Consider the following 22,373-nt stretch of genomic DNA (forward strand, 5'->3'; position numbering starts at 1 on the left):
TATCTTAACAGTAGCTTCCACATTGGTCCTAATTCTATATATTTTACTAAGAGAAAGATGGAATTTCAAGTATACAGCTGAGTCTGAAATATTTCTAGCAGCATTGATATATAGATTCTATTTCCATAGATGTTGTTTTCTCTATAGAAATCAAGATTTTAACTACTTGTTTGGGAGCAAAATTAATCAGAAAAATAAGAGACATTTTGACGATTATTTTATATATATAAATCCTTCCTGTGGGCTAGTACACTTGATATTATGTTTAATATCATAATTTAATTATGGAATAATTTAATTAGGAAGAAGAATCCAATATTTCACATTTATACTTTGAAGAATGATTCACATCAAATGCTTTTTCAAAATTAGATATAATTCATAAGATATGAGATATAATTCATAAGCAATATTGCATACTTTCTTCCTATTGCTCTTAAACCCTAGAGGGGAGTAGGCTGACTTTAAGATGAAGAAAATTTTTTTATATACAAAATAATATGTTTATAGTGATACTCTTATTGCTCTAAATATATAGTGAAGTGAAGTGAAGTCACTCAGTCGTGTCCGACTCTTTGTGACCCCATGGACTGTAGTCTACCAGGCTCCTCTGTCCATGGGATTTTCCAGGCAATAGTCCTGGAGTGGATTGCCATTTCCTTCTCCAGGGGATCGTCCCAACGCAGGGCTCGAACCCCGGTCTCCCGCACTGTAGATAGACTGTAGACAGACGCTTTACCATCTGAGCCACCAGGGTGGCAACTCCTTATTCTTCAAAGAAATGAATCTAGGTTTTAAACCTTTATTCAAGGGATATAACAACTGTTTATAATAAAATTCTTAAGTTTGGTCTATAAATATATATTGATAGGTATTGTCACTGTACTTAAAAAATGCATAGCCTTCAATGCTATCATTAAGACAATTATAAAATTAAGAGAAGACTATACAAGTCAAATTGGTATATAATTTTTTTTTTACATTTATTTATTGGACTGCTAAGATGAGTGAAAAAAATCAGTAACTATTTCATACATTTGTAATGTTGAGTGGGGCAAAATGAATTTCGAAGTCAGATCACCCCTTATGATGTCTGATTAAAGTATTTATATTTCTAACATTTGGAAAAAATTCAACAGTACATTTTTACATAATAAACCCTGGAAGATCCAGACAAGCCCTCCACCTTTGTCTTTTACCATTTGTATGGTATGTTCAGTATGTAATGTATTAGGACCTGTAGCACCCTTGTCCAGAGCAACATTTCCTCTCCTTAATGAGTAATGGTATAGTGGGGAGAGAGGGAGACCACAACATCAGCTAGGCATTGAACACAAACAGGATTGAATACATGGAGGATAGATGCCTGGAAGAGGTAGGTTCACAACAAAAGGGAACAAGCTAGGGAGACGGACATTTCGGGCAGAGCAGACAGCGAGTATCAACAAAGTGGAGGTCATTGCAGCAAGGAACTGCTGTATATTGAGGAATACACAATACCAAAATGTGCCCTGCACAGGGGAGAGATGAGGCCAAGGAAGTGGGACCAAACTGGGTCTTAAAGCACTTGCTGCTGCCGCTAAGTCGCTCCAGTCATGTCTGGCTCTGCACGACGCCATAGATGGCAGTCCACCAGGCTCCTCTGTCCCTGAGATTCTCCAGGCAAGAACACTGGAGTGGGTTGCCATTTCTATCTCCAGTGCATGCATGCATGCTAAGTTGCTTCAGTCGTGTCTGACTCTGTGCATATACTGATTGATACTCTTCAAATGTACTTATATAAAGTACAAATTCAACCTTGAGGAGATAATGATTATGCAGTTACATTCTTTACCCATTTTTAAACTTAACAATTATATTTCAAAAACTGAATAATAAATTATGATCTAATGTTGAAAAATTACAGTAATATTAAACATTATCCACATTACATATGTTTTGTACATAATTTCTCTTTATAAAATATGTGATTTATGGGTAAGTTAATATGCCTATATGAAAGTTTGCATTTCTGAGAGTAAGAAACTAGAACTCTTTTGGTTCTAAAAGGAACTTTTTCATTAAAAAAAAAGAGTTTCCAGGTTTCCATTCAAATATTCATAAGCATTTATACAATGATCGGGTAACTGGGACATTATTATTTACTAATTATTGGCTTCCTTTCTAAATAGTGGAAAATATTTATTTAAAATTGAAGCACACTTCTGTTTTAAATTTTGGTAGAAAATGTGTGGGTCTCATGACCTCTAATTACTGCTATGACTTGATCTCGACTTAGGACGCAAAGACTTTTTAATCAAAAAATGTGTTCTGGTGGGAGATAACTTTGCTTAGAGAAATGTTTTATGAAGTATTAGTTTAACCTATAAAAGAGAATCTTGCCTGGAGAATTCCATGGACAGAGGAGCCTGGCAGGCTACAGTCAGTGGGGTCTGAAAGAGTCAGACGCGACTGAGAGACTAACACTTTCACTTTCATAAAAGAGAAACTTCTTTTTTTAAAACCATTCATGGATCTAGAAAGTGAGATTGTTCATTTCCTAGACTGGACGTTATGTCTGTGTGTACTTAGCAGTCCAGGCATGGAGAATACAAATAAAAGACTAGCTTATTTTAAGAGAGTTTGGTTAAATCAGAAAAAAAATGAGGAGCTGTTGGTTGTTTAGTTTCCTGGGATTCTGCAGGTCGAGTTGGAGCTGTAAGGACAATAGCTGATGAGTTAATCTTACCTTTTCTGTCTCTTACAGTCATCTCAACTCGGACTCCACCTCCACCCTCACCGTTGCCATTTCCAACACAAGCTATTCTTCCTCCAGCCCCATCGAGCTACTTCTCTCATCCAACAATCAGATATCCTCCCCACCTGAATCCTCAGGATACTCTGAAGAACTATGTACCTTCTTATGATCCATCCAGTCCGCAAACCAGCCAGGTAAAAATGAGAGAGAACATATTAGTAGAGCCTAAGGGCGATGGCACAGGTCTAACCCTAAGCCATGAAGCTTACTCAGACAGTGTGTCTGGCAGAACAGCAAGCTTTTGAAATCCATCTTCAGAAAGTTTCTTGGTGACTCACTAGGTTTTTATTGAAAGGTGGCTGAATGACAGGTAGGAAGTTTGTTGCCCCAAAGGGGCACATTTGTGAAGATGTTCTTGGTCTGATGTTTTAGGATTTCCATTGGATAAAGAGAAAATTAAGGCCGAAAGTCCATTGACAAAAATGTCCTGAGCTGGAGTTCACACCTCTGAAATACCTGGTTTGACACAAAGTGCTCATTTCAGGCAGGAGCGAAGTATGAGCTAAAATAAACACAGGCAAAAGACCTTACAGTTGTATTTATAGACCAACTATTAGGTATTAAAATAAGCTTTGGTAATGTAAACATTTTCAGTGTTTGATGACTACCTGAATATTCTTTGCACAGACATGACTGTGTTTCATAATGAGTGACATTACCAGAAGTGTCTTTTATTTTTTTTTTAATGGTAAACAGTGTGCAGTGGCTTTAAGGATTCTTTGTATAAATGGCGTAGCTCTGTGCATTCTTCACTTCCTCAATATATGATTTCTCCTATGGAGAGGTCGCATCATGGGGATTTGGTACAAGAGGATTTTTCATTATCAAGTAGACAGTGTACCAAACCTGGCCTATCAATCATCATAATATCCAAAGTCTGTAATGTAATTTCAATCTTAGGGTTTGGTATTTGGCTTTGCTATTTTACCTCCAAGACTTCTATCTACTTCCAACCACCATTTTTAATGCTCTGAGGGATTTTCCTAAGTGTTCTGTCATTAATGCTTTTCATTTACTAAAATGCCAGCAAATAGCGTGTGCATATTAATTGGGACTTAAAAAAGAAAGATCTGAAAAAAAAATCCCTTTCGTGTTAATTGTTAAAATGGAGCAAAATGGTCCCTTCTGAATTTTTTTTTAATAGCATATTCAGCACTGTTTTGGTTAGTTAAAATTAAATTACTTGTACTTGTTCCTCCATTGACTAGTAATACTAAGTATAACCATTCTTGAATTTTGAATTTAAAGTTAAATGATTTGTGTTTCAGAAGAAAATGTTCAAATGGTATAGCACTTTTAATGGCTATAATAATTATTATTAAGTAAAACAGGATCTTGGTATATCAATTTAGAAATAAAATTTCCTGTCAGAGCATAGATGCAGAAGTCTCAGTTCCATAGAGCATTTTGCTAGACTCAGCTGGGAACAGTGCACACAAGGTCTGATTTTAATTTGTGTAGAATTTCCATGAATAACAAAGTCTAATTAAGACATCCATTAAAAGTCCTTAACGTTAATTCAGTGTGGAAAATCTTAGAGTTCCATTGGATTTTTTTTTTAACTGATGTCTTAATTAGGCACTGTTAGGGGAAAAATTATGCAAATTAAAATCAGGCCTTTAGTGTTCTGCATTTCTTTAATTATTCATTGCTTGTTTTACGTATATTTCACTTTCTTTATAAGTTAAGGGGGCATATTAGGTGATAATCGGCCTATATTGTTCTCAGTTTTTCTTCATATTTTCAAGGTAAAGACCCAGCTTCTGAGAAGCATCTTACTCTCATCTCAATTGAAAAAAAAAAATCCCTCTCAGAATTTTGTATAATAGGAGCAATGTACTAAGTAGGATAATCCTTTCCTAAAGCTGTTCATCTGCAGATAAGTTGTCTCTCTTTTCATATCTGCAATATAAAAGTTCATCTATTAACAACCTTAAAAGAGAAGCTTGATAATGTGGCTTCATCTGTTTGAACCAGTAGAAAACTGAAAAAGAAATAACCCTTCCATTCTTCTGACCCTGAGTTTCAGAAAAGTTGTCAGCTTTGGCTTGGGAATTCTTCCTTTGTCACTTTTGCTTTTTTTCAAATGAAAGAAACATCTGTTTGTTGGTTTATGTCAGTCCAATTCCAGTAGATGAAGCATGCAGGGTGGGAAAAGTAATATCATATTTGGTGGCAGCATTTTCTTGGCAATTTTTGTCATTTTTCTGTTCTGTGCTCTCAGGTAGGTACTGTCAAACTGTTTTGGTGAAGATAATATAGAGAAAGGCTTTTTACCATCGAATATACCACCAATGATACAGCAAGATCACTCTTCTTTCTTGGGGGAGATATACAAAGCAGTTTTTGGCAATGATCACAACCAGAAGTTGATGACCTGCTCTAGAAATAAATTACTTTTTCACTTTGAAAGGAAAAAAAGTAGGCCTTTATTATAAATGGTGGAGTTATTTTTGCAGCAACATTATACCTGCTTTGATGTTTACCTCCAACTCAAAACCAGTTCATTTGCACTTCCAAATAGGACTCTTGATATTCACCCTTTTGGCTCTAAAAATGGGGGGCAGGCAGGAAATGAGTACTTGCTGACCTGTAGTCAACAAGTTGCCAGTTGACTGTTCCTTCCCAGTATCCTCCAAGGCTGCCCTGATTTTGCTTGTTAAGTCGAGCAACTCAGAAGCCTTGTCCTCCCCACGGCAATTTGGAGATTAATTGAATTGCTGCTGCACTGGGTAGAGTGAGACAGCCGTGCTATTTAATGGAATATTTTAAATAAAATTAGTCTAAATATATAATTCTTTCCTAGGTTTTCACAGAGGGGAAAATCTGGTCAGTTTTCCTGACTTCAGTTAAATACTTAATTTATTCATGAGGAATAGTCATGATATTCAAAAGTTCATTCTTTATAGAGTAAGTCATGTGGCCTCTGAGGCACCCAACCAAGATTTAGTTCATGTCTCTAAGTTCTGATAGTTAAGTGTTCTCAGCTGTTCATCTTTTTCTTTAAAGAATCATTGACTTGTAATTTATATGCAGGCATTTAGATAAATATTCTGCTTTATTGCTTTCTTTGCCTTTGAAAGTGGTACAGATTATGAAAACTAAATATTTGTGGAGAATACCCTCATAGCAAGTTGTTATGTACATTATGTAGAGGAGAATTCCAACATGAATGTAATTAAGAATAGCATTCTATCTAGAAAAATACATTCCAGTATTTCTTTCAAACAGTGTGCCCTTAGGATGGACACTATTTTTGTACTGGGGCTAAAACACAGATAATAATATCTTTTCTATCATTGCCCAGGGATTTTCTCAGTTAACTCGCACAAATGTCAACAATCAATGTTTTATGCAACTCTCTAAGTCTGGCAATGGAAGAGTAAGAATTCAAAGATCAGAGTATATTTGATTGCCCTCTGCTTCACTTCAGCACATTTTAATTTACATTGGAAATCTTTTATTTATATGTGTATGGTCAGACCTAGTTCAGCTCTTTATATCATTATATAGACCCTGAAATTTTAAAGGTTTTAAATATCTTTCTACCTGTTTATATAAGTAAACCATCCCAAGTTGAGTGGAGACCCTAGAATCAAAATTGCTTGATGTGTGTGTATGAGTGCACCTGTGTGTGAGCAAGGGCTAAAATTTTTGTGTGCTGAAGAATGGGCCTTGACTATAAATGATGATAATCGTTAAGTTCAGTGTGTTTGGTCTCCTAGAAATTCTTGTCTTTGTTGTCTCAATGATATCATTATGGTGGTAAACATTGTGTTCTGAGAGCCAAAATGGACTCATTGTAGCACATGAAGAGCAGGAAAGAAGGAAACACTGCTTGTAATTCTTACTAGCTCAGTGGTGAGCCCAAGCTAGCATATAGCTTGGTAGTGTAGCCACCAAGTCATGTCTGACTCTTGAGACCCCATGGACTGTATCCCGACAGATTGCTCTGTCAGTGGAATTTTCCAGCCAAGAATACTGAAGTGGGTTGCCATTTCCTCCTCCAGGAAATCACTAAGGACTTCTGTTTTAGCCTCAGGCTCAGCATCAAAGTCTCCACTTGAGTTTTCTGTCCTACTCTGTGGAAGGCTCAGTTCTGCCTGGTTCTCAGGGTGTTGTAGAAATGACTAAACCTATATAAAGTGCCTTGTAGCTGAAGACTTTCTTTTAAATGCTGCTGCTGCTTCTTAGGACTAACCGTTGATGAACCTCTCAACTCAGATCTGAGAGGGCTTGTGTGGTGGTTACACACAGCACACAGGGTCCACTCAGTCGAGTGTGCTGAGTGGAGTTGGTGGACGAGGTAACTGCCTTTTGGATTGCTTCACCCGGCATTCTGTTTTTGTTTTGTAGCCTAACAGCAGTGGTCAAGTGGTAGGGAAAGTGCCTGGCCATTTCACTCCTGTCTTGGCACCCTCTCCCCATCCCAGTGCAGTGCGACCTGTGACCCTGACCATGACAGATACTAAACCCATCACTACATCCACTGAAGGTGAGGCAGCTTCACCTACAGCGACCAGTAAGTATTTCTGTAGGAAATGAGAAATGTCCATCGAAGGCACCACTGGATATCTGATCCAAGGTGGAAAACACGGCAACTTTTCCAGCTACTCAACCAGATGGAGATTTCTCATTTATGTGGAACTAGCAGGCATGATGTAGCCTGGCTCTCATATGCTCTCTCTTATCAAATTTCACTCCGTATTTGAAAAGGGAGAAGCTTATTTGTTTGAGTAAATAGCTATAACAAAAATAGTAACTCATGCCTGCTTGTTCAAGGTATACATTGAAAATGCACTAAATGACATAACAGTGTACAAGGTTTTTATATCACCCAAAGAGAGATTTGATAAATGTTAGTTATGGGAGCGTTCCTTTAGAAATCAAGCCCCTTCACAAGGCAGACTGAATCAGTGCCTCTGTAAGATAATTGCATGTTTACATCACTGTAGGTTATGTCATTGTGAGAAACAGTCACACAATATTCAGTGTAGAAAGCATTTCAAAGCTTAGTTTTAGGCACATGTCAACTACCTGCACTTTCATTGTCTGCAACTTTTTTTTTTTTTGATTATTTACTCTTATCATGGTGCATCGGGTGTTATGCTTTTTAGCATGGCCAGAACATCTGAAATGTCAGAGATTTAGCTGGTGAATTGGCAGTAGCTCATATCAGTAACCCAAGCAATTCCTTTGCTTCTTTGTACAGAGTGCTCAGAAGTACACAAGAAATTATTGCAAAGCTTTTTAATTGGCTTCATCATCCAAGCTGCCAGCTTTCTAAAACTGGAAGTTGATGTGCACAGACTGGTAATAAAGTGGAATGGATAAAGTTCTAGTCAGGACGAATTAGCTTGCTTCTCTTTGATTATTCTTATTTCTTAAATCCAGAGCTTCTATTTGCATTGTTAGAGCAGGAAAATCCCGATGTTCTGAAAATTCTGTGTGAAATTATAGAGATTCAGAGCCACTGACTCTTTCTTTATTGGCCATTGGAAAGATGCTCTTTTTTTGTGTGTGTGGCCCCTGAAAGACTTGGCAAGAACCTTACAAGAAAAGTGGACAATACTTGGTGTGTACAGTGAATTCAGCATTTCTTTCTCAAAATTCATGAGGCCCCATAGATTAATAAAAACCAGATAAGCTTGTAATCCCCATTAATAATCATTAATGCTTAGTAACTGGTTTGTTGATAGAGGGACGTACACTAGTGAATACTTCCCTGAATGCACAGAAATGGATGAGAGTCAAGGAAGATTAGGATCCTTTAGTGCTACAGGTTAGCCATGTACATTACAGTCGCTAAAATACTACATCCAAATTTCAAAAGTGGATGCCTTGGCATCTTTAAGCAAACGAAGTCAGAAGTTTAAATAAAAGCAAATAGAAAACAAAGATTTTTTATTTAAGTAGCTAAAATTTCCAGGAACTTCTGGTACCTACTCTTATATTGTCATTCATAGATAAGATTCAAGGAAAAATCAAACTGAAATGATCACAGCTCACTTATGGGAATACTGTCAGCCTGTTTGTTAATGAACTCTTTCTTATACTCACATACAGGTTGATCAAAAAGGGATAGGATTTGATTTACAAAATCATAAAATAGTCAAAAGGAGTATCTTGGTTATATAAAGATAGTTTCATCAGTCCATTTTCCATCCTTCATAAAAGTGATATAGTGAGCTGTTTTTCTTTCCTATAGATAAAACAACTCCGCAGGCACCACTGATAATGAAAAATTGGCCATTGAATTCATAAGTCAATAAAATTAAAGAAAATACAGAGGCCAAGGAAACCTCTTTTTCATGGTTGAAAAGAAAGACTAACACACACTTGGTGCCCACTCTGTAAAGGTGAGGCTCTTTAGTGCTGTGCATTGAATTCCAGAGAACTGGAGATTGAATGGGGGCCACTGGCTGTTTATGTTTGCCATTGCGTGAGTACTTCATTCAGGAATAAATAAAAGGTGAATTGTGAGCATCTTCACTGTTTTAAAAAGCTGACTTAAAAAAGCTTCACTGGCTCAAATGAACATGGCAGAATTAACGTATTGGTTTTTAAAAAGTCTTTTAAAAATTATTGTCTGGATTCCTCATCAATCTGAAGGTTTTGAATCAAATATTTTAGCTTTCTTCAGACCTAGAAATGTAACATAAATGATGACAATTTAGTTTTCCTGTTTATTCTGACGTGGAACAATGGGGTTGCTTAGTGCTTGGAAGATGCATCAGTCCTTTCCTTGTGAAAAGAAGCCAAAGTCTTTAGGACTAGGGAGACATTTTCTTTGGAAAATTCACTCTGCATCAAAAAGTACCTAAATGAAAAGTACATGCAAGGTGAGACCATAAGAATTTAAGGAGTATTCACCTTACCCACTTACTACCTGGTGGCCAAGTGTTTAAAAGGGGCTGTCAACTCCCTCCCTGGATCAATCACAAAAGATTGACTTTTTGTACTTCTGGAAAAGAAATCTTTTTTTTTTTTTTTTTTCCAGAAACATGTACTATCAAATATAATAAAAGTTCTCCTTCATGTTAATAATATTAACTTTTCTTTTTAGTAAGACATTTTTCATCCTGCATCATCAAGTACATCTGCTTAAATGCCATCATTTAAAGCTTTCACTTTTTCCTAACAGACTCTCAGTCTGATTTTACATTTAGAACCACAGACCATCATTGATTATTCTGTTGCTAGACACCCAATATCTAGTAAAAAGTTACATCTAGGAAAAAGACTCTATTGCTTAGCCAGTCTTTGGTACTCCTGCAAGACTGTAACTAGAGCTTGTATGAGATGCCCACAGCAAAGGATAGGATATGGTTCCTGGATAGATTTGGTGGAGGAGAAGGATAAACCAGACTTGAGGTCAACTATCATCTCTGTCACTTGGTATTCACTCACACAAAAGAGAAGAGAAATAGAGATACACTTTTTTTTTTTGGTTGCAAGTCCCACTTCTCTGGGTTTCTTTTACGTGGACAAGGTGTTCATTTGATAGTTCACAATTTTTATCTTTGTTTTTGTTCTTCCTTAATCAGCCTACACAGCCTCAGGCACATCTCAAGCCAATCGATATGTGGGACTAAGCCCAAGAGACCCATCCTTCCTACATCAGCAACAGGTGGGCAAGTTTCACCAGGTGTGACGGGGTAGCCACGCTTTCGCATTGGTGCTTTCTCCATGCTGTCTCTCAGATCTGGACTCAGAATGGGGCTCACGGGACTTCTGAGAAAGAAACTGATCATTTCATTTTCTAAACTATTTTCTCATTTATCTTTTGTTTCTTGTCTCCCTAAGCAGGGTTTCTCAAATTGGCTCAAGACCTTTTCCCTCTCTGTAGCATATATCCATAACATCCATGAAAACAGTTGTTTCAGCTAGAATATTTTTCTCAGTCTTATTGGCTAATGAGAACTTACCAGCAGCCTATAGCTTTCCAAGATGAAAATTGCCAACTATTTAAAAGGCCATTAGAGTAGAAGAAATACAACACAATTCACAGTTTGTGTTTTATTTTCCTGTTTTTGAACACTTACATGTTTCTAGTTGTTCTACTCCTCGTTTTGTTTTTTTTGGTTCAAGAAGATGAATTATGAAGCTGAAATCTCAGGCAGCGCATCCTTCCTATTTTAATAGGTTTAAATTAGTTTACTGATTTCAGATGTGATAAAACACTTTTTTTTGGTTCTGCTTTCATACATCATTTATGTTTCAAGTAGCATTTTAAATTTCACATCTCATTAATGCTGTAAATTTAATGCAAATGAAGTGTTTATCCAAACTGTGAAAATATACAGCCAGGATTAATGGTAGCTTATAAACAAATTAGCCATAGTCAAAAGCATGGACCATACAAATAAAAACATCCCATGATTCCAGTTATAGGATGACAGAAATAATTCTAAACACTTCCAAATTTAAATGTATTTTATGATGCATATGTTTGCTGCTCTCAAGTTTTGATAGCAGAGCAGTTTGAAATTAGCAGTGTGCAAAATATTACATACAGAAAAATAGTCTATAATGAATCAGAAAGAGTTTACTCTTAATTTATAATATACATTGTATGTGCATCTGAATTTTTACAGATGTAACAAGCCTGTACAGGTACTCATGTCAGCTTCTTTTGTTCTAGAGCTGTCCACCTAGTTTAATCATGCATATCTGTGCCTCGCGTGGAATTTTCAAATCCTGCCCAGTTGCAGGCGAAGGTGGCAGACTGCTTATATTAAAGGTCACCACATGCAGAGTTCAGAGAAAATCATAAGATGATAGCTTATTCAAGATACTTGACGTTTTGCCAGGTTTAAAAAAAGCAAAACAAAACAAAAGAGTGAGAACTAACTAAAAACATCTGTACACAGTTATGAAAATACCAAATAATAATTAGTGGTTTTGCCAGCTATTGGCTTTTCAACATAATTTTCTGAAATGTTGCTTTTTTTCACCTCTAAAATTGCTATAATATGAAATGTGCTATAATTACTAGAATACGGTTCTGTTTGAAAAATGTATATGTTCCTTGTGTTTTTTAAAAAACTATGCAGGATTTATAGGTTTAGAAACTTATTCTCTTACAAATCATTCCACATATTTTCAGAGATATTCTTATCATGGGATTTGTATTCTTTATGACACATCTCTAGTTTTCAGTTAACTTTTAATTCATAGAATCATGCCTCTATTATTTAAACCTTTAGCCCCAAACACATTTAGAACATGATAACCACTTTCATGTATTTAGAAGAAATCGTCCCATCCTCCTGTCCTAGCCTAAGGCAGCTTTAATTTTTTAATTTATCACCTGTGACTATCATTAGAGCCTCTTGTAATTATGATCACAACGATTGATTATATAAAAGTTACTTCTCCTTTCACATGTCCGAGGATAAATCAAGATAATTTTATAAGCATCAGGAGAATATTAGTGAATGTAGATAGAGTTCTGAGCACATAGATTGAAATATATATATATGAGTTCCAGAACTACAAACTTTTTTCATCAAAGGCCAGCACTTGTTATTTAAGTAGACAATGTCAAGTGAAGACCTCTTACAATATAAATATGATTTGATTGGTCAAGTGCGATATATATTTATAGAATATATAATGTGTGTTGATCTTTAGAAGAAAAATTATATGTTTCATAATGAAAAACACAGTGTTCAACTTAAATACCATACAAACAGATAATTTGTCCTTTGTATAATGAAAGAATTGGTGCTACTTTTTTGAACTGAAAGAGTGTGATATGCTAATTCATAATAAGCTACAATTTAAGACAAGCAGAAAATGAATACATATGCATATCTTACTGTACATGTATATTACTAAACTAAGGCTCTAGTTAAAGGATTTCATTTAGTTTAATCCTTTCAAATTTTAAAAGAATCCTAGAGATGAAATTTCATGTTTACTGTCTAGGAACAGAGGGACAGAAATGGTTTGAATGACTTCAGCAGAGTAAAGGTTACTCTTTCCTACAGCAGAAATGAGATTGATTTACTGTGTCCTTTCATTACTCTCCAAAGATTTAAAAGAGACCACTCTTCTAGCAGCAGGTTTTAAATGCATTCGGTTTAAAGTACCCAGTGATGAATGAAAAGAAAAATCAAGGGGTACATGAAATAAAGGTAATCAATCATTTTATATTAGCTAGGAGAAATTCAAAATTAGAAAGGCAATGGTTTTAGTCTGAGAGAGTTCTTTTAAACATACCCCTTAGCTTTTAATATACATGACCCCTTAAGAATAAATATTGTCACCAGGTACATTCTTCGGTTTATTGGCGACTGTTTTATAAAGATTTATCCTTTTAGGTTATGAAAAGTATTGATGTGCATTGTCGAGTGCTATTTTTTTTTTTTAGAAAAGAACTTTAATATAGCCTATATAAATTAGAGCTAACAATAAATTTAAAATTGTTGAATAATTTTGACTATCTTTTAAATAATCTTTCCACACAAGACACTAACGCAGAGCTTTCAGTGAAGTTATTTCTAACATACACTGGCTTCTTAAATTGAATGAAAATATTAAAATTAACCCTGTACTCCACTGGTAAGAGTAATATGTTCATTTTGGCAGATCTGAATACTAAAAGCATATGCTTTTATAACCATTAGCTTGGTAAACATGCAGTTGTTATTAGTAATTATACATCTCTGTGCTCCTTTTTATGATGATTATTACTGATCAATAGTGGTTGCTAACTGCCTTGAAATAGTAGTTTCTTCTGACATAGAAATTTCACTACTATTATAAATGTGTTATCTCATTTGAATCTGAAAAATAAAATCACACAGTCATAAAGAGTATTTCAAAAATATTTCTTTAAACCAATTGAGTATTTTCAATTAAAAACAGCCCTCTAGTTAGTTATAATCATTAGCTCATGCAGGCTGATCAGAACTTTGAAATTTTCCTCTCTCTCTTAACTCAATCTTGAGTGTTGTTCAAGGTCTGGAACCAGACTCTCTTTGGGATGGATTGACTTATTTAATGCATTCACTATTGGCATGGGGGAAATCTTAAAATCAGAACTTCAATTGGAACTTCATTTTTCTTTAACTTTTCTGTTGGAAGATGGTATCATGGCTTGAAGAACTCATGGGTCTCTGGCAAACTGAACTCTTTAGTCTTTGCTGAAAACTATCTTTTTACCTTTTCAGAAGTGTCAGGGACCTCTTCTCTGGCTTAACTTCATAGAAGTTTCGTAAAATGTGGTGTTTCCTTTCTGCCTTATACTTCCTAAATACACTGTGCACATTCATTATGATAGGCAATGAAGAAACTACATTTCCCAAGTTTCATCTCCCTAGGAAAATGGTAATTATATAGCAGAGTGTTGGGTATTGCTTAGAAAATACAGAAATTATTGTATTTTTGTATAAATCTAGACTAACAATTTTAGTATAAACAGTGAGTATGAGACTGCTTCCTTGAATTAGCACTGCTTTCTAATCTGATCAGCCTCATAATGAGCTTGCTATATTGCAGGTCTTTTTTCTTTGTTATCCTGGAAAGTTTGGTAATGTAAAAGAATCAGTTAATTGGTGGTTACTGTTATACTCGAGTGTGAGGTAATTATAAAAGTTTAAATCCTTACTATCATACATCAATACAACATATTTAAAAAACCCTTATTGCAGGTTAGAAATAAAAGTTTGTAGCTAAGAAGCTTCTTGTTTGGAAATAAAGGTTTACTATTGGAACCAGCTACTAGAGTACAAAATAACCTTTGATATGGATTTGAGATGGAGCAAATGGAAGGTCACTTTTACCTTCCCTGAAACAACAAAGTCAAGTGAGCTCTAGTTTATAGGATACAAGGCTTATTTTCATATCTCAAAATTATAATCTCCTGATTATATATGCTACTTATTACTAGAGCTTATTAATAATGCTACTTATTAATGAGTCAGTGGCCTAATCAGCTCAAGTCCTTGCATTACTTCTCAGTTGCATGGATTTTTTTTGGTGCCCTCCTTCCGCACGTTACATCTCTTGCATGGCTGTATGATGCTCTTATTTCAGTTTCAATCACTGGGCTAGTTTCTATCAAAATATTTTCAACACTTTTCTTGATCTAATTGTGAAACTAGAATTTGAAAGGACTTCTTGTTACGCTGAAAATTTCTGTTCTATCTTATGGCCTTTTAAAGACAATGCCTCTGTAGTGTTTTTTTTATTTATCTAAGATATTCATTGAAATCTCTTTATAATATTTGTCCTGACAAATGGCATAGCCAAAGCTAGGTATATGAAAACTTCTGGCAAGGTAGTCTTTTATTAAAGGCAAGCAATTGAAAGGCCACGAGTGGACTATCAACAGACTTTTCAATAAAGTCAGGAAGCAGGCTATCAACACTTGGGCTGTTCTTATTGTGTCTGTTATCATAATTGACAGCTTGACGTAAAACCCTATCACATGACTTCTGGGTAGGTATGTAAATGGATAAGAGGTCACTTTTCACATATGCTAGCTGGAAAGGAAACACATTTAGAGGAAGTTTCACTCAAAATAATGACTATGCAAATGTTTAGCTTTTTGGCTAGTTCTTAAATTAAAGAAAAAAAAAAAAGAAAGAAACCTTCCAAAGTCTGCTTTTATCATTCATTGATTCATTCACGTACTGGTTATGAAATGTTAATATCCAGATAAATTATTCTAGATAGCATAAAAATAAAATTATGTTTACTGTAATCTTAAATTTCAGTCAACACAATCACAAAGGGAAAATTGTCTTTTCTGAAAATTTTAACTTTAGAACCTTTAAGTAGAATCAGGGGGAAATAGGAAATCATAAAGATTTATAATTATAGACATTTTAGCCTTAAAAATTTTTGAGCTGTACATGAAAAATAGGGTAGGAAAAGAACAATGACAAGCAAACTGGTATGGTGGGTGGGAAAGGGATTAGGAGTCAGGAGGTGTGGTTTTAGTGTTGACATGGCAGGACATGTCTAGGCTTGGACAAGCCTTGAAACCTTCTGTCCTGTGTTCTTATCTTGGAAAGAGAAAATGAAGAGGTTGAACTATAGGATCTCCAAGTTCCCTTGAAACCTTAAATTTTACAGGTGAAAGTAGCCTCCATTTAAAAATAAAAAAAACTTTTCATTTTCTAGTTCTTACAATTTATCAGTAGTGTTTATTTAGCTCATGAACTAGGCATACCCATTTAACTTAACTCTACCATGTTTATTAAATATTCAAGAAGCACAAGCTTCAGAAAGTAATATTAGATGTGACTTTAAGGTACCAGGATGACCTGGAATATCTTTTTCATTTTTATATGTTTATAAGTTCCATCTATATCATAATTTTATCTTGACCATTTTGCTTGTTCACTAAGACTATACCCTTTTCCTTCAGAGTCATTTTATCTACTCTCTGGGAGATAATTAATACAATAAAAATCAATCTAAGAGTTTAGAAAGGGTGGAAAGTGGAAAGTATGAATCTTCAAGGATTAATATTTTTAAGCACCCCACCCCAAAAGCACCTCCACACACCAAAAATCTATTTCTTTTTCTTTTTCCGGGGCTATCCGGAAAAATGAAGAAACCTAAAAAAACATAAAATACACCTTTCAAGATTCTGTCTTGAGGGTCCCTGTAAGGTTGGAAAATAAAAAGTGAAAAGATAAATTTGCCTGTGTTGATTATTCTGTTTACAGTTTAATGGTTTACTGGTTCAACTGAGAGCTTTTGTCATCATAAGGGACTGTTAGTACATGGGCCTATTTGCTGAGTCCAGCAAAGTAGAACATTTTCTTACCTTCTTTCTTTTGTTTCCAAAGCTAATTGCGAGGCATTTACAAAAGCCCCTGTTAATAACAATGGAGCGCCTTCATGCGAATAAACAGACTCTTATTCTGAAATCACAGGCAATGTTGATTCTACCTACATGAATATCTGAGTGCTCTGTAGGCTAGGACAAGATCCACATCTTAGGTGTTTCCCCTTAGGCGGATTTTTCTGAAGGAAGCTAGATGGTCTCCATCCTTATTTTTCTGAAACTGATTTGAGTTAGACTTAGAATGAGGTTCTCATTCCAGAGCCTTTAGGGAATGTCATCCTAAGAACATCTGCAGTGAAACTTTACCTTGCCTTCTTTTTAAGTTGTTTGGACTTCTTCAGCCCCATCTCTTCAGTCATAGCTTTTTTAAAGGAGAATATTAACTTCTTTACCTTACCTTCTGTTTTCTTTTAGAAATCTGGGCATAATTGTTTTAATATAAAATTTTCCTTAATTTTCTACACAATTTAATTTCATGTTTGTGGGTACATATAAATTAAATAATTTAAATTTTATCTGTGTATTTATGTAAGAATGCATATGCATGCAGTCAAATCTGTCAAAGGGTCTATATTGTTACAAATATAAGAGTTGCTACAAACCTACAACTTCAACTAAATTTCTAAACTACTTTGCTCCTGCTGCTTTAAATTTGGTTACTATCAGGGGCAGGGGGTGGGGGGGAAGTATCCTCCTATTTTTTGAGGGAAAATTATTGGAAAAATCACTAGGGTATTATTGAAACCTTACAGAAAAAATTTACGTTAATGAAAGGCATATATTTATGTACCACTTAAAATTAAAAATTTTAATTTAATTAAAAAGTAATCAATAGCTAAATTACACAACAGCAACTCTCTCACAGGACAGAAATTGAGGATTCACCACCCTAAATTCAAATAAGATTATTACCTATCATTTTAAACATTTAAAGCCTAATATAAAATCCATTTTGGCTAGGAATTCTGAATCTTACTAATACCAACAATATTTAACTTGTTCTAAAAAGAAGCTTAAATACACTTAATATTGACTTTTCATCAGCTGAGAATCTGTTCAAAATTTGCTGAGTCAGAATTATCATATTCAAATAAGATTCTTAGAAACTGATTTTGTTAGGAATTAGTGTCATGGAAATTTTCAGTGAATATGCAGTTTCTATTTTAATTATTTTGTTCAATCATGAAGTTTATTAAGTATTAATTGAAGGATGCTTTATGCAAAAGGAAGTTAATAAAAGAAAAAAATGAAGAGAAAGGCTCTTCATTAAGTTACCTGGCTTAAGTAGATTATAACATATAAACAGGTATAAATACTTCTCCTCAGAAATTTTTGGAAATGTTGATAATGCCAGCCCACAATCTAAATAGCTAAATAAATTTAAATTGTATTTTATATTTTCAGTAACTGAAGGGAAGTCAACACTAATATCCTACCCATTTCTTTGGCATTTAGGTTATTATTAAATATGTTCAGTGGTTGTTTTTTGTTTATTTAAGCATAATTGTCTGTTTGGAAGAAGATATTTTGTTCTCATGTACCTTAACTATGGTTGAGAGTGAAGAGCTGTAATGAGTTTTAATTCCTTTGAGGCTACTGCTGGGAAAGAAACATCTAAGACTCTGTTGATTTTAAGTGTTAAACAGGTGGCCAAAGATAGCCTAGTGGACATTTTGTAGGAATAATAAACAGAAACAAGCAAAAAACTAGCAACATGAACATCAAAAAAACTGATTTACATGTGCATTCTTCCAAGGAGACAGTAGTGTTCCCAGTTGTCTGAGAACAAGCCCACCAGTGAGAGATGCTTAGGTTCACTTGGCTTGGTGAAGCTAGCTTCTCTTTCTGAAAATTTTTCCAGTGTAATCTGAGAGGCTCATAGAAACTAACCTGAAATTAATTATTAGCAGAATTATGTAATTCTAAATATACCCCTCCGTTCTTCAGAATATCTAACCGACTCAAAATTAGGACTAGAGCAGAATCTATGAGTGGAGAAGGCGATGGCACCCCACTCCAGTACTCTTGCCTGGAAAATCCCATGGACGGAGGAGCCTGGTAGGCTGCAGTCCATGGAGTCGAGAAGAGTCGGACACGACTGAGGGACTTCACTTTCACTTTTCACTTTCATGCATTGGAGAAGGAAATGGCACCCCACTCCAGTGTTCTTGCCTGGAGAATCCCAGGGCAGGGGAGCCTCGTGGGCTGCCGTCTTTGGAGTCGCACAGAGTCGGACACAACTGAAGTGACCTAGCAGCAGCAGCAGCAGAATCTATGAGTGGTCCTTAAGATAATTGTTATACAAAGCCAAACACCTTCAACTGTTTTTAGATTGTTTTCCTAGTATTGCTTGAAAAGAATGCACTTTGAAGGAGGCAAGTGACTCTTACTGAAAAAAAAATTTTTTCAAATTGCCTAATTACATTGCATTTCTGATTAAATGTTCCATGTTGAGAACTTTTAAAACATCATAAAATTTTGTTCTGTTTGATTTAAAATGAATCAAGTAAACATTTTCTCCTTTATGCAAGCATTAAGATCCATTTTAAGAATATTTTTCATTATAATTTAATTTCTTTCCTGATTTATGGCTTATTTATGAAATGTATCCTAAGCAAATTTTACATATCTTTTAACTGTCTACATTAAGTGAACTATTTCAGCTTTTTAACTAATTATTTATGTGATTAATTAAAGTTCTTTAATGTATATAATTACTTTTACCTGAAGTCTCGGTATAATTAAAATGCATGTTTGGGGAATTTTAGATGGTATTTTTGAGCATCAGAGAGCTGTAGAAAAATAAGCAAAACCAAACATTCTCAAACTGTAGAATCACTATTATAGTATGTAGAAACTAGTCTTAAAGGGAAAGGTTCTTAATAGCCATTTTTTTTTTTTTTTTTTTGCCATACTGTTATCAGAAAGGATTAAAGTAACTTATCATAAGTTTAAAGGGACTTTGGCTCCAATCATCATCTTCTAGAAATTCTTACTGGAAAGCAGCATGCCAGGTTTAGTGGATTGCTGTGAATAAGTCCTCTTTTCAGTGCGAGATTCAGTTAATTTACAGCATAGCTATCTACAGATTAAAAACCATGATTTTCCAGTGTTTTTGTTCCCCCCAAAGCCAGATAAGTTTACTTTCTTAAGCATAAAAATAAGCAATATATCTTTTCAATAAATCTGCTAGCACTGTAGGGCAGCTGTTAACCAAACAGAGCTGGATAGGGTTACTGGAACAACCTCTGAAGGGCAGAGCTGATGATTTGGAGAGCTGGGAAGAATTTGTTTCAGCTAGTATTCAGTGCATTCATCACTCTATTCAAATGTGGTAAAGGATTTCCAATGCCATTACTCTGAGTTTAAAATAAAGTAGAAACTAAATAAAGTATCAACTCTTTATGGAAAAAAAAAATTGCCAGTTTGAGTAAAATTAGTAAATATCTAAAACTGAATCCCTTGATGCTTCTAAACATAACTTAGGGGAAATGTTTATAAAGTGGGGCCTTTCTCCTCTAAACTGCATGTCTTCTGTGTTTTGCAAACTGCATGCTTAAAGTTATTGATTATTTTACTCAGTGCAGATGATTTGGTATGTTATATATTTTTAAAAGCTTAAAAATTTTTTTCTAAGATATATCTCTCTCTATTGAACATTAACGTTTGCTTTTATTTCAGCTCATTTTGTAATCTAATTAATGTCTAATTGTTATGTTCTAAGCACTTATTTCTCTTGTATGCTTTAATTAATAGAGAAGCATATTGCAATAGCTTTTTCTGAAATATATTCTAGGAATTTTGCTTTTCAGAGTAAGGTTTTCTTTGCCTTTTTTTTTTTTTTTTTAAGTTGCCTCTTGGGAAAATAAGGTTAATGCCATGTACAGTACTAGTTTGCATGTGTTCATTTAAATACTAAAAACTGTAGTACTGCTCGATCCATATCTGACTGCTAGGTTTCAATTGACAGCTGAGGATTTGTGACTGGACCATGAATCAAAACGGCAGGCATTTATACCCCAGTACCAGTGAGGATACATTGGGAATTACTTGGCAAAGGTAACATTTTAATTATTTCCAACCCTACACTTACACCTAAAAATTACATGAGCTACAGTGTTTGTTTCTAACTAGCTTTATGGAAAGTATATATTAAAATTTTAGTTGTTTTAGCTATACCATTCCTCTTTCCCTACCCTCTTCCTCCTTATTTCTTATTGAGATATAACTTCAAATTAATAGGAGACTAGAGCAAATAGTAATTAATGATTGGAATTTCTGAGCACTGTCAGATGTTGTCAACAGTTTATAATATTGGTGAGGGTGGGGTGGGGAGGGGGAGGAGGTTATTTGACACTTAGATTTAGGACCTGAAAATTGAAATCATAGTTTTAGGGAAGACTTTTCAGCTATCTGAGGGTAAAATATTGGCTTTTCCCATTATAGATTTTTCTCATTTCAGCTCTTTTTCTTTACTGTTAACTTTAAGTCATTTTAGACTCATTTACTCCCTTCTCAAAGGAGGAAAGATAAAATAATGTTCAGATTAGTCAATTTAACTTTATTAGCAACACTCTTGAATTTCGGTGTGGGTGTGGGGGGAGGTGGGGATTGTTGGAATCAACAGCTAGAGAAGGAATTTGGTTTTAAAAAAATTTAACTTCTGTTTGTACCTTGATGTGAATCACTGAGAATTGATGTGGTTGGCTGAGAAGATCACTCTAAAATTTCATTTTTGAAAGTAGTTTTGATAGTGTCTCATTTATTGGTTTTAGAAAGTAGGTCGTGCTAATTCAACTTCTTATGAATTATTTCAGTAAAGAACAAATTGTGTTAAATTGACAAATTAAATGATTAAAATTCATGATATAATCATATGTAATGAGATAAAAATTTATAGAAGACTGAGGTAATCCCATAAGGAGTTCAACAAAAGTAGAGCCAATATAATTTTCCATCTCCTCTCTGGTTGTCATCTTCTCTTTACTGAGCATCCCTATGTTAAAAGTACATTCTCTAGTATTGGTTGTAAAAGCATCTTCATATGCTTGATAGGAAAAAAAGAGTAGAGTTTCAAAGAATGAAATTAATAAAATTTCTACTTTTTACTCAGGTAAAAATTAAGAAAATTAGTTAGATTCTGTTTTAAAAGCTTGTTGACTTTTTTTAATTCACTGTCTGAAATGAATGTCATATGACTTTTCCTCTTTTTAGAAACTAGCTTAACATCTACTTTAAAATGTATACATTTTTACCTTTTTGATTTTTTTTCCATGAAGCTTATATTATTCGTCCATTTGGAAAAAAATACAATGTATACTTAGAAAGAAAAGATGCACTCAGTGAAAGAAGATAAACTATTTATTTATTTAAATAGTCTTTGTTAGTATTTTAAAAGTTGATTTGACTTGGTAACACAGTGTTTGGATATAATTTTATTTATCCTTACATTCCATGTTCTGTTGGTTGGCTAAATGGCCCATTTCTACATATAATCCTTACTGTATTTAGAAAAAGTTGCAAGTTAGATGGCAAGTGCCTGTGTTTTTTTTAATGTGGATGTAGCTGTGTGAGTTTCCAAATCTGTGGGTTACTGACTGACATTTACTTATCTAAAACTGGGTAGTATTGCTAAAGTACATTAAAGTGAAATGAGGGTATAAATTGCTGGAGACTTAAAATGTAACTGCACCTGGGTCCTAGTAATGTTTCAACTCAAAAACTGATGTTCCCAAAAAGAAAAGGTGAGTGGACAATGAATCACCG

General features: G+C 34.6%; 1 protein-coding gene across 20 annotated transcripts in view; it reads left to right on the forward strand.

Moving 5' to 3' along the window:
- Positions 1 to 22,373, forward strand: part of NFIB (nuclear factor I B) — a 517,914-nt gene that overhangs the window by 442,732 nt on the left and 52,809 nt on the right. For 7 of the 20 annotated variants that reach the window (XM_055578048.1, XM_055578040.1, XM_055578044.1 and 4 more), the window contains 4 exons: positions 2,747 to 2,931; positions 7,154 to 7,319; positions 10,345 to 10,427; positions 20,578 to 20,666. In XM_055578048.1, the coding sequence (XP_055434023.1) occupies positions 2,747 to 2,931; positions 7,154 to 7,319; positions 10,345 to 10,427; positions 20,578 to 20,666 (523 nt within the window). Of the gene's footprint in view, positions 1 to 2,746; positions 2,932 to 7,153; positions 7,320 to 8,009; positions 8,111 to 10,344; positions 10,428 to 20,577; positions 20,667 to 22,373 lie in introns of all 20 variants that reach the window. The other 13 variants (XM_055578042.1, XM_055578045.1, XM_055578043.1 and 10 more) reach the window with 13 other exon arrangements.

The sequence above is a fragment of the Bubalus kerabau genome, chromosome 4 (genome assembly GCF_029407905.1).
Source record: "Bubalus kerabau isolate K-KA32 ecotype Philippines breed swamp buffalo chromosome 4, PCC_UOA_SB_1v2, whole genome shotgun sequence".
In the NCBI taxonomy this organism is placed as follows: Eukaryota; Metazoa; Chordata; class Mammalia; order Artiodactyla; family Bovidae; genus Bubalus; species Bubalus kerabau.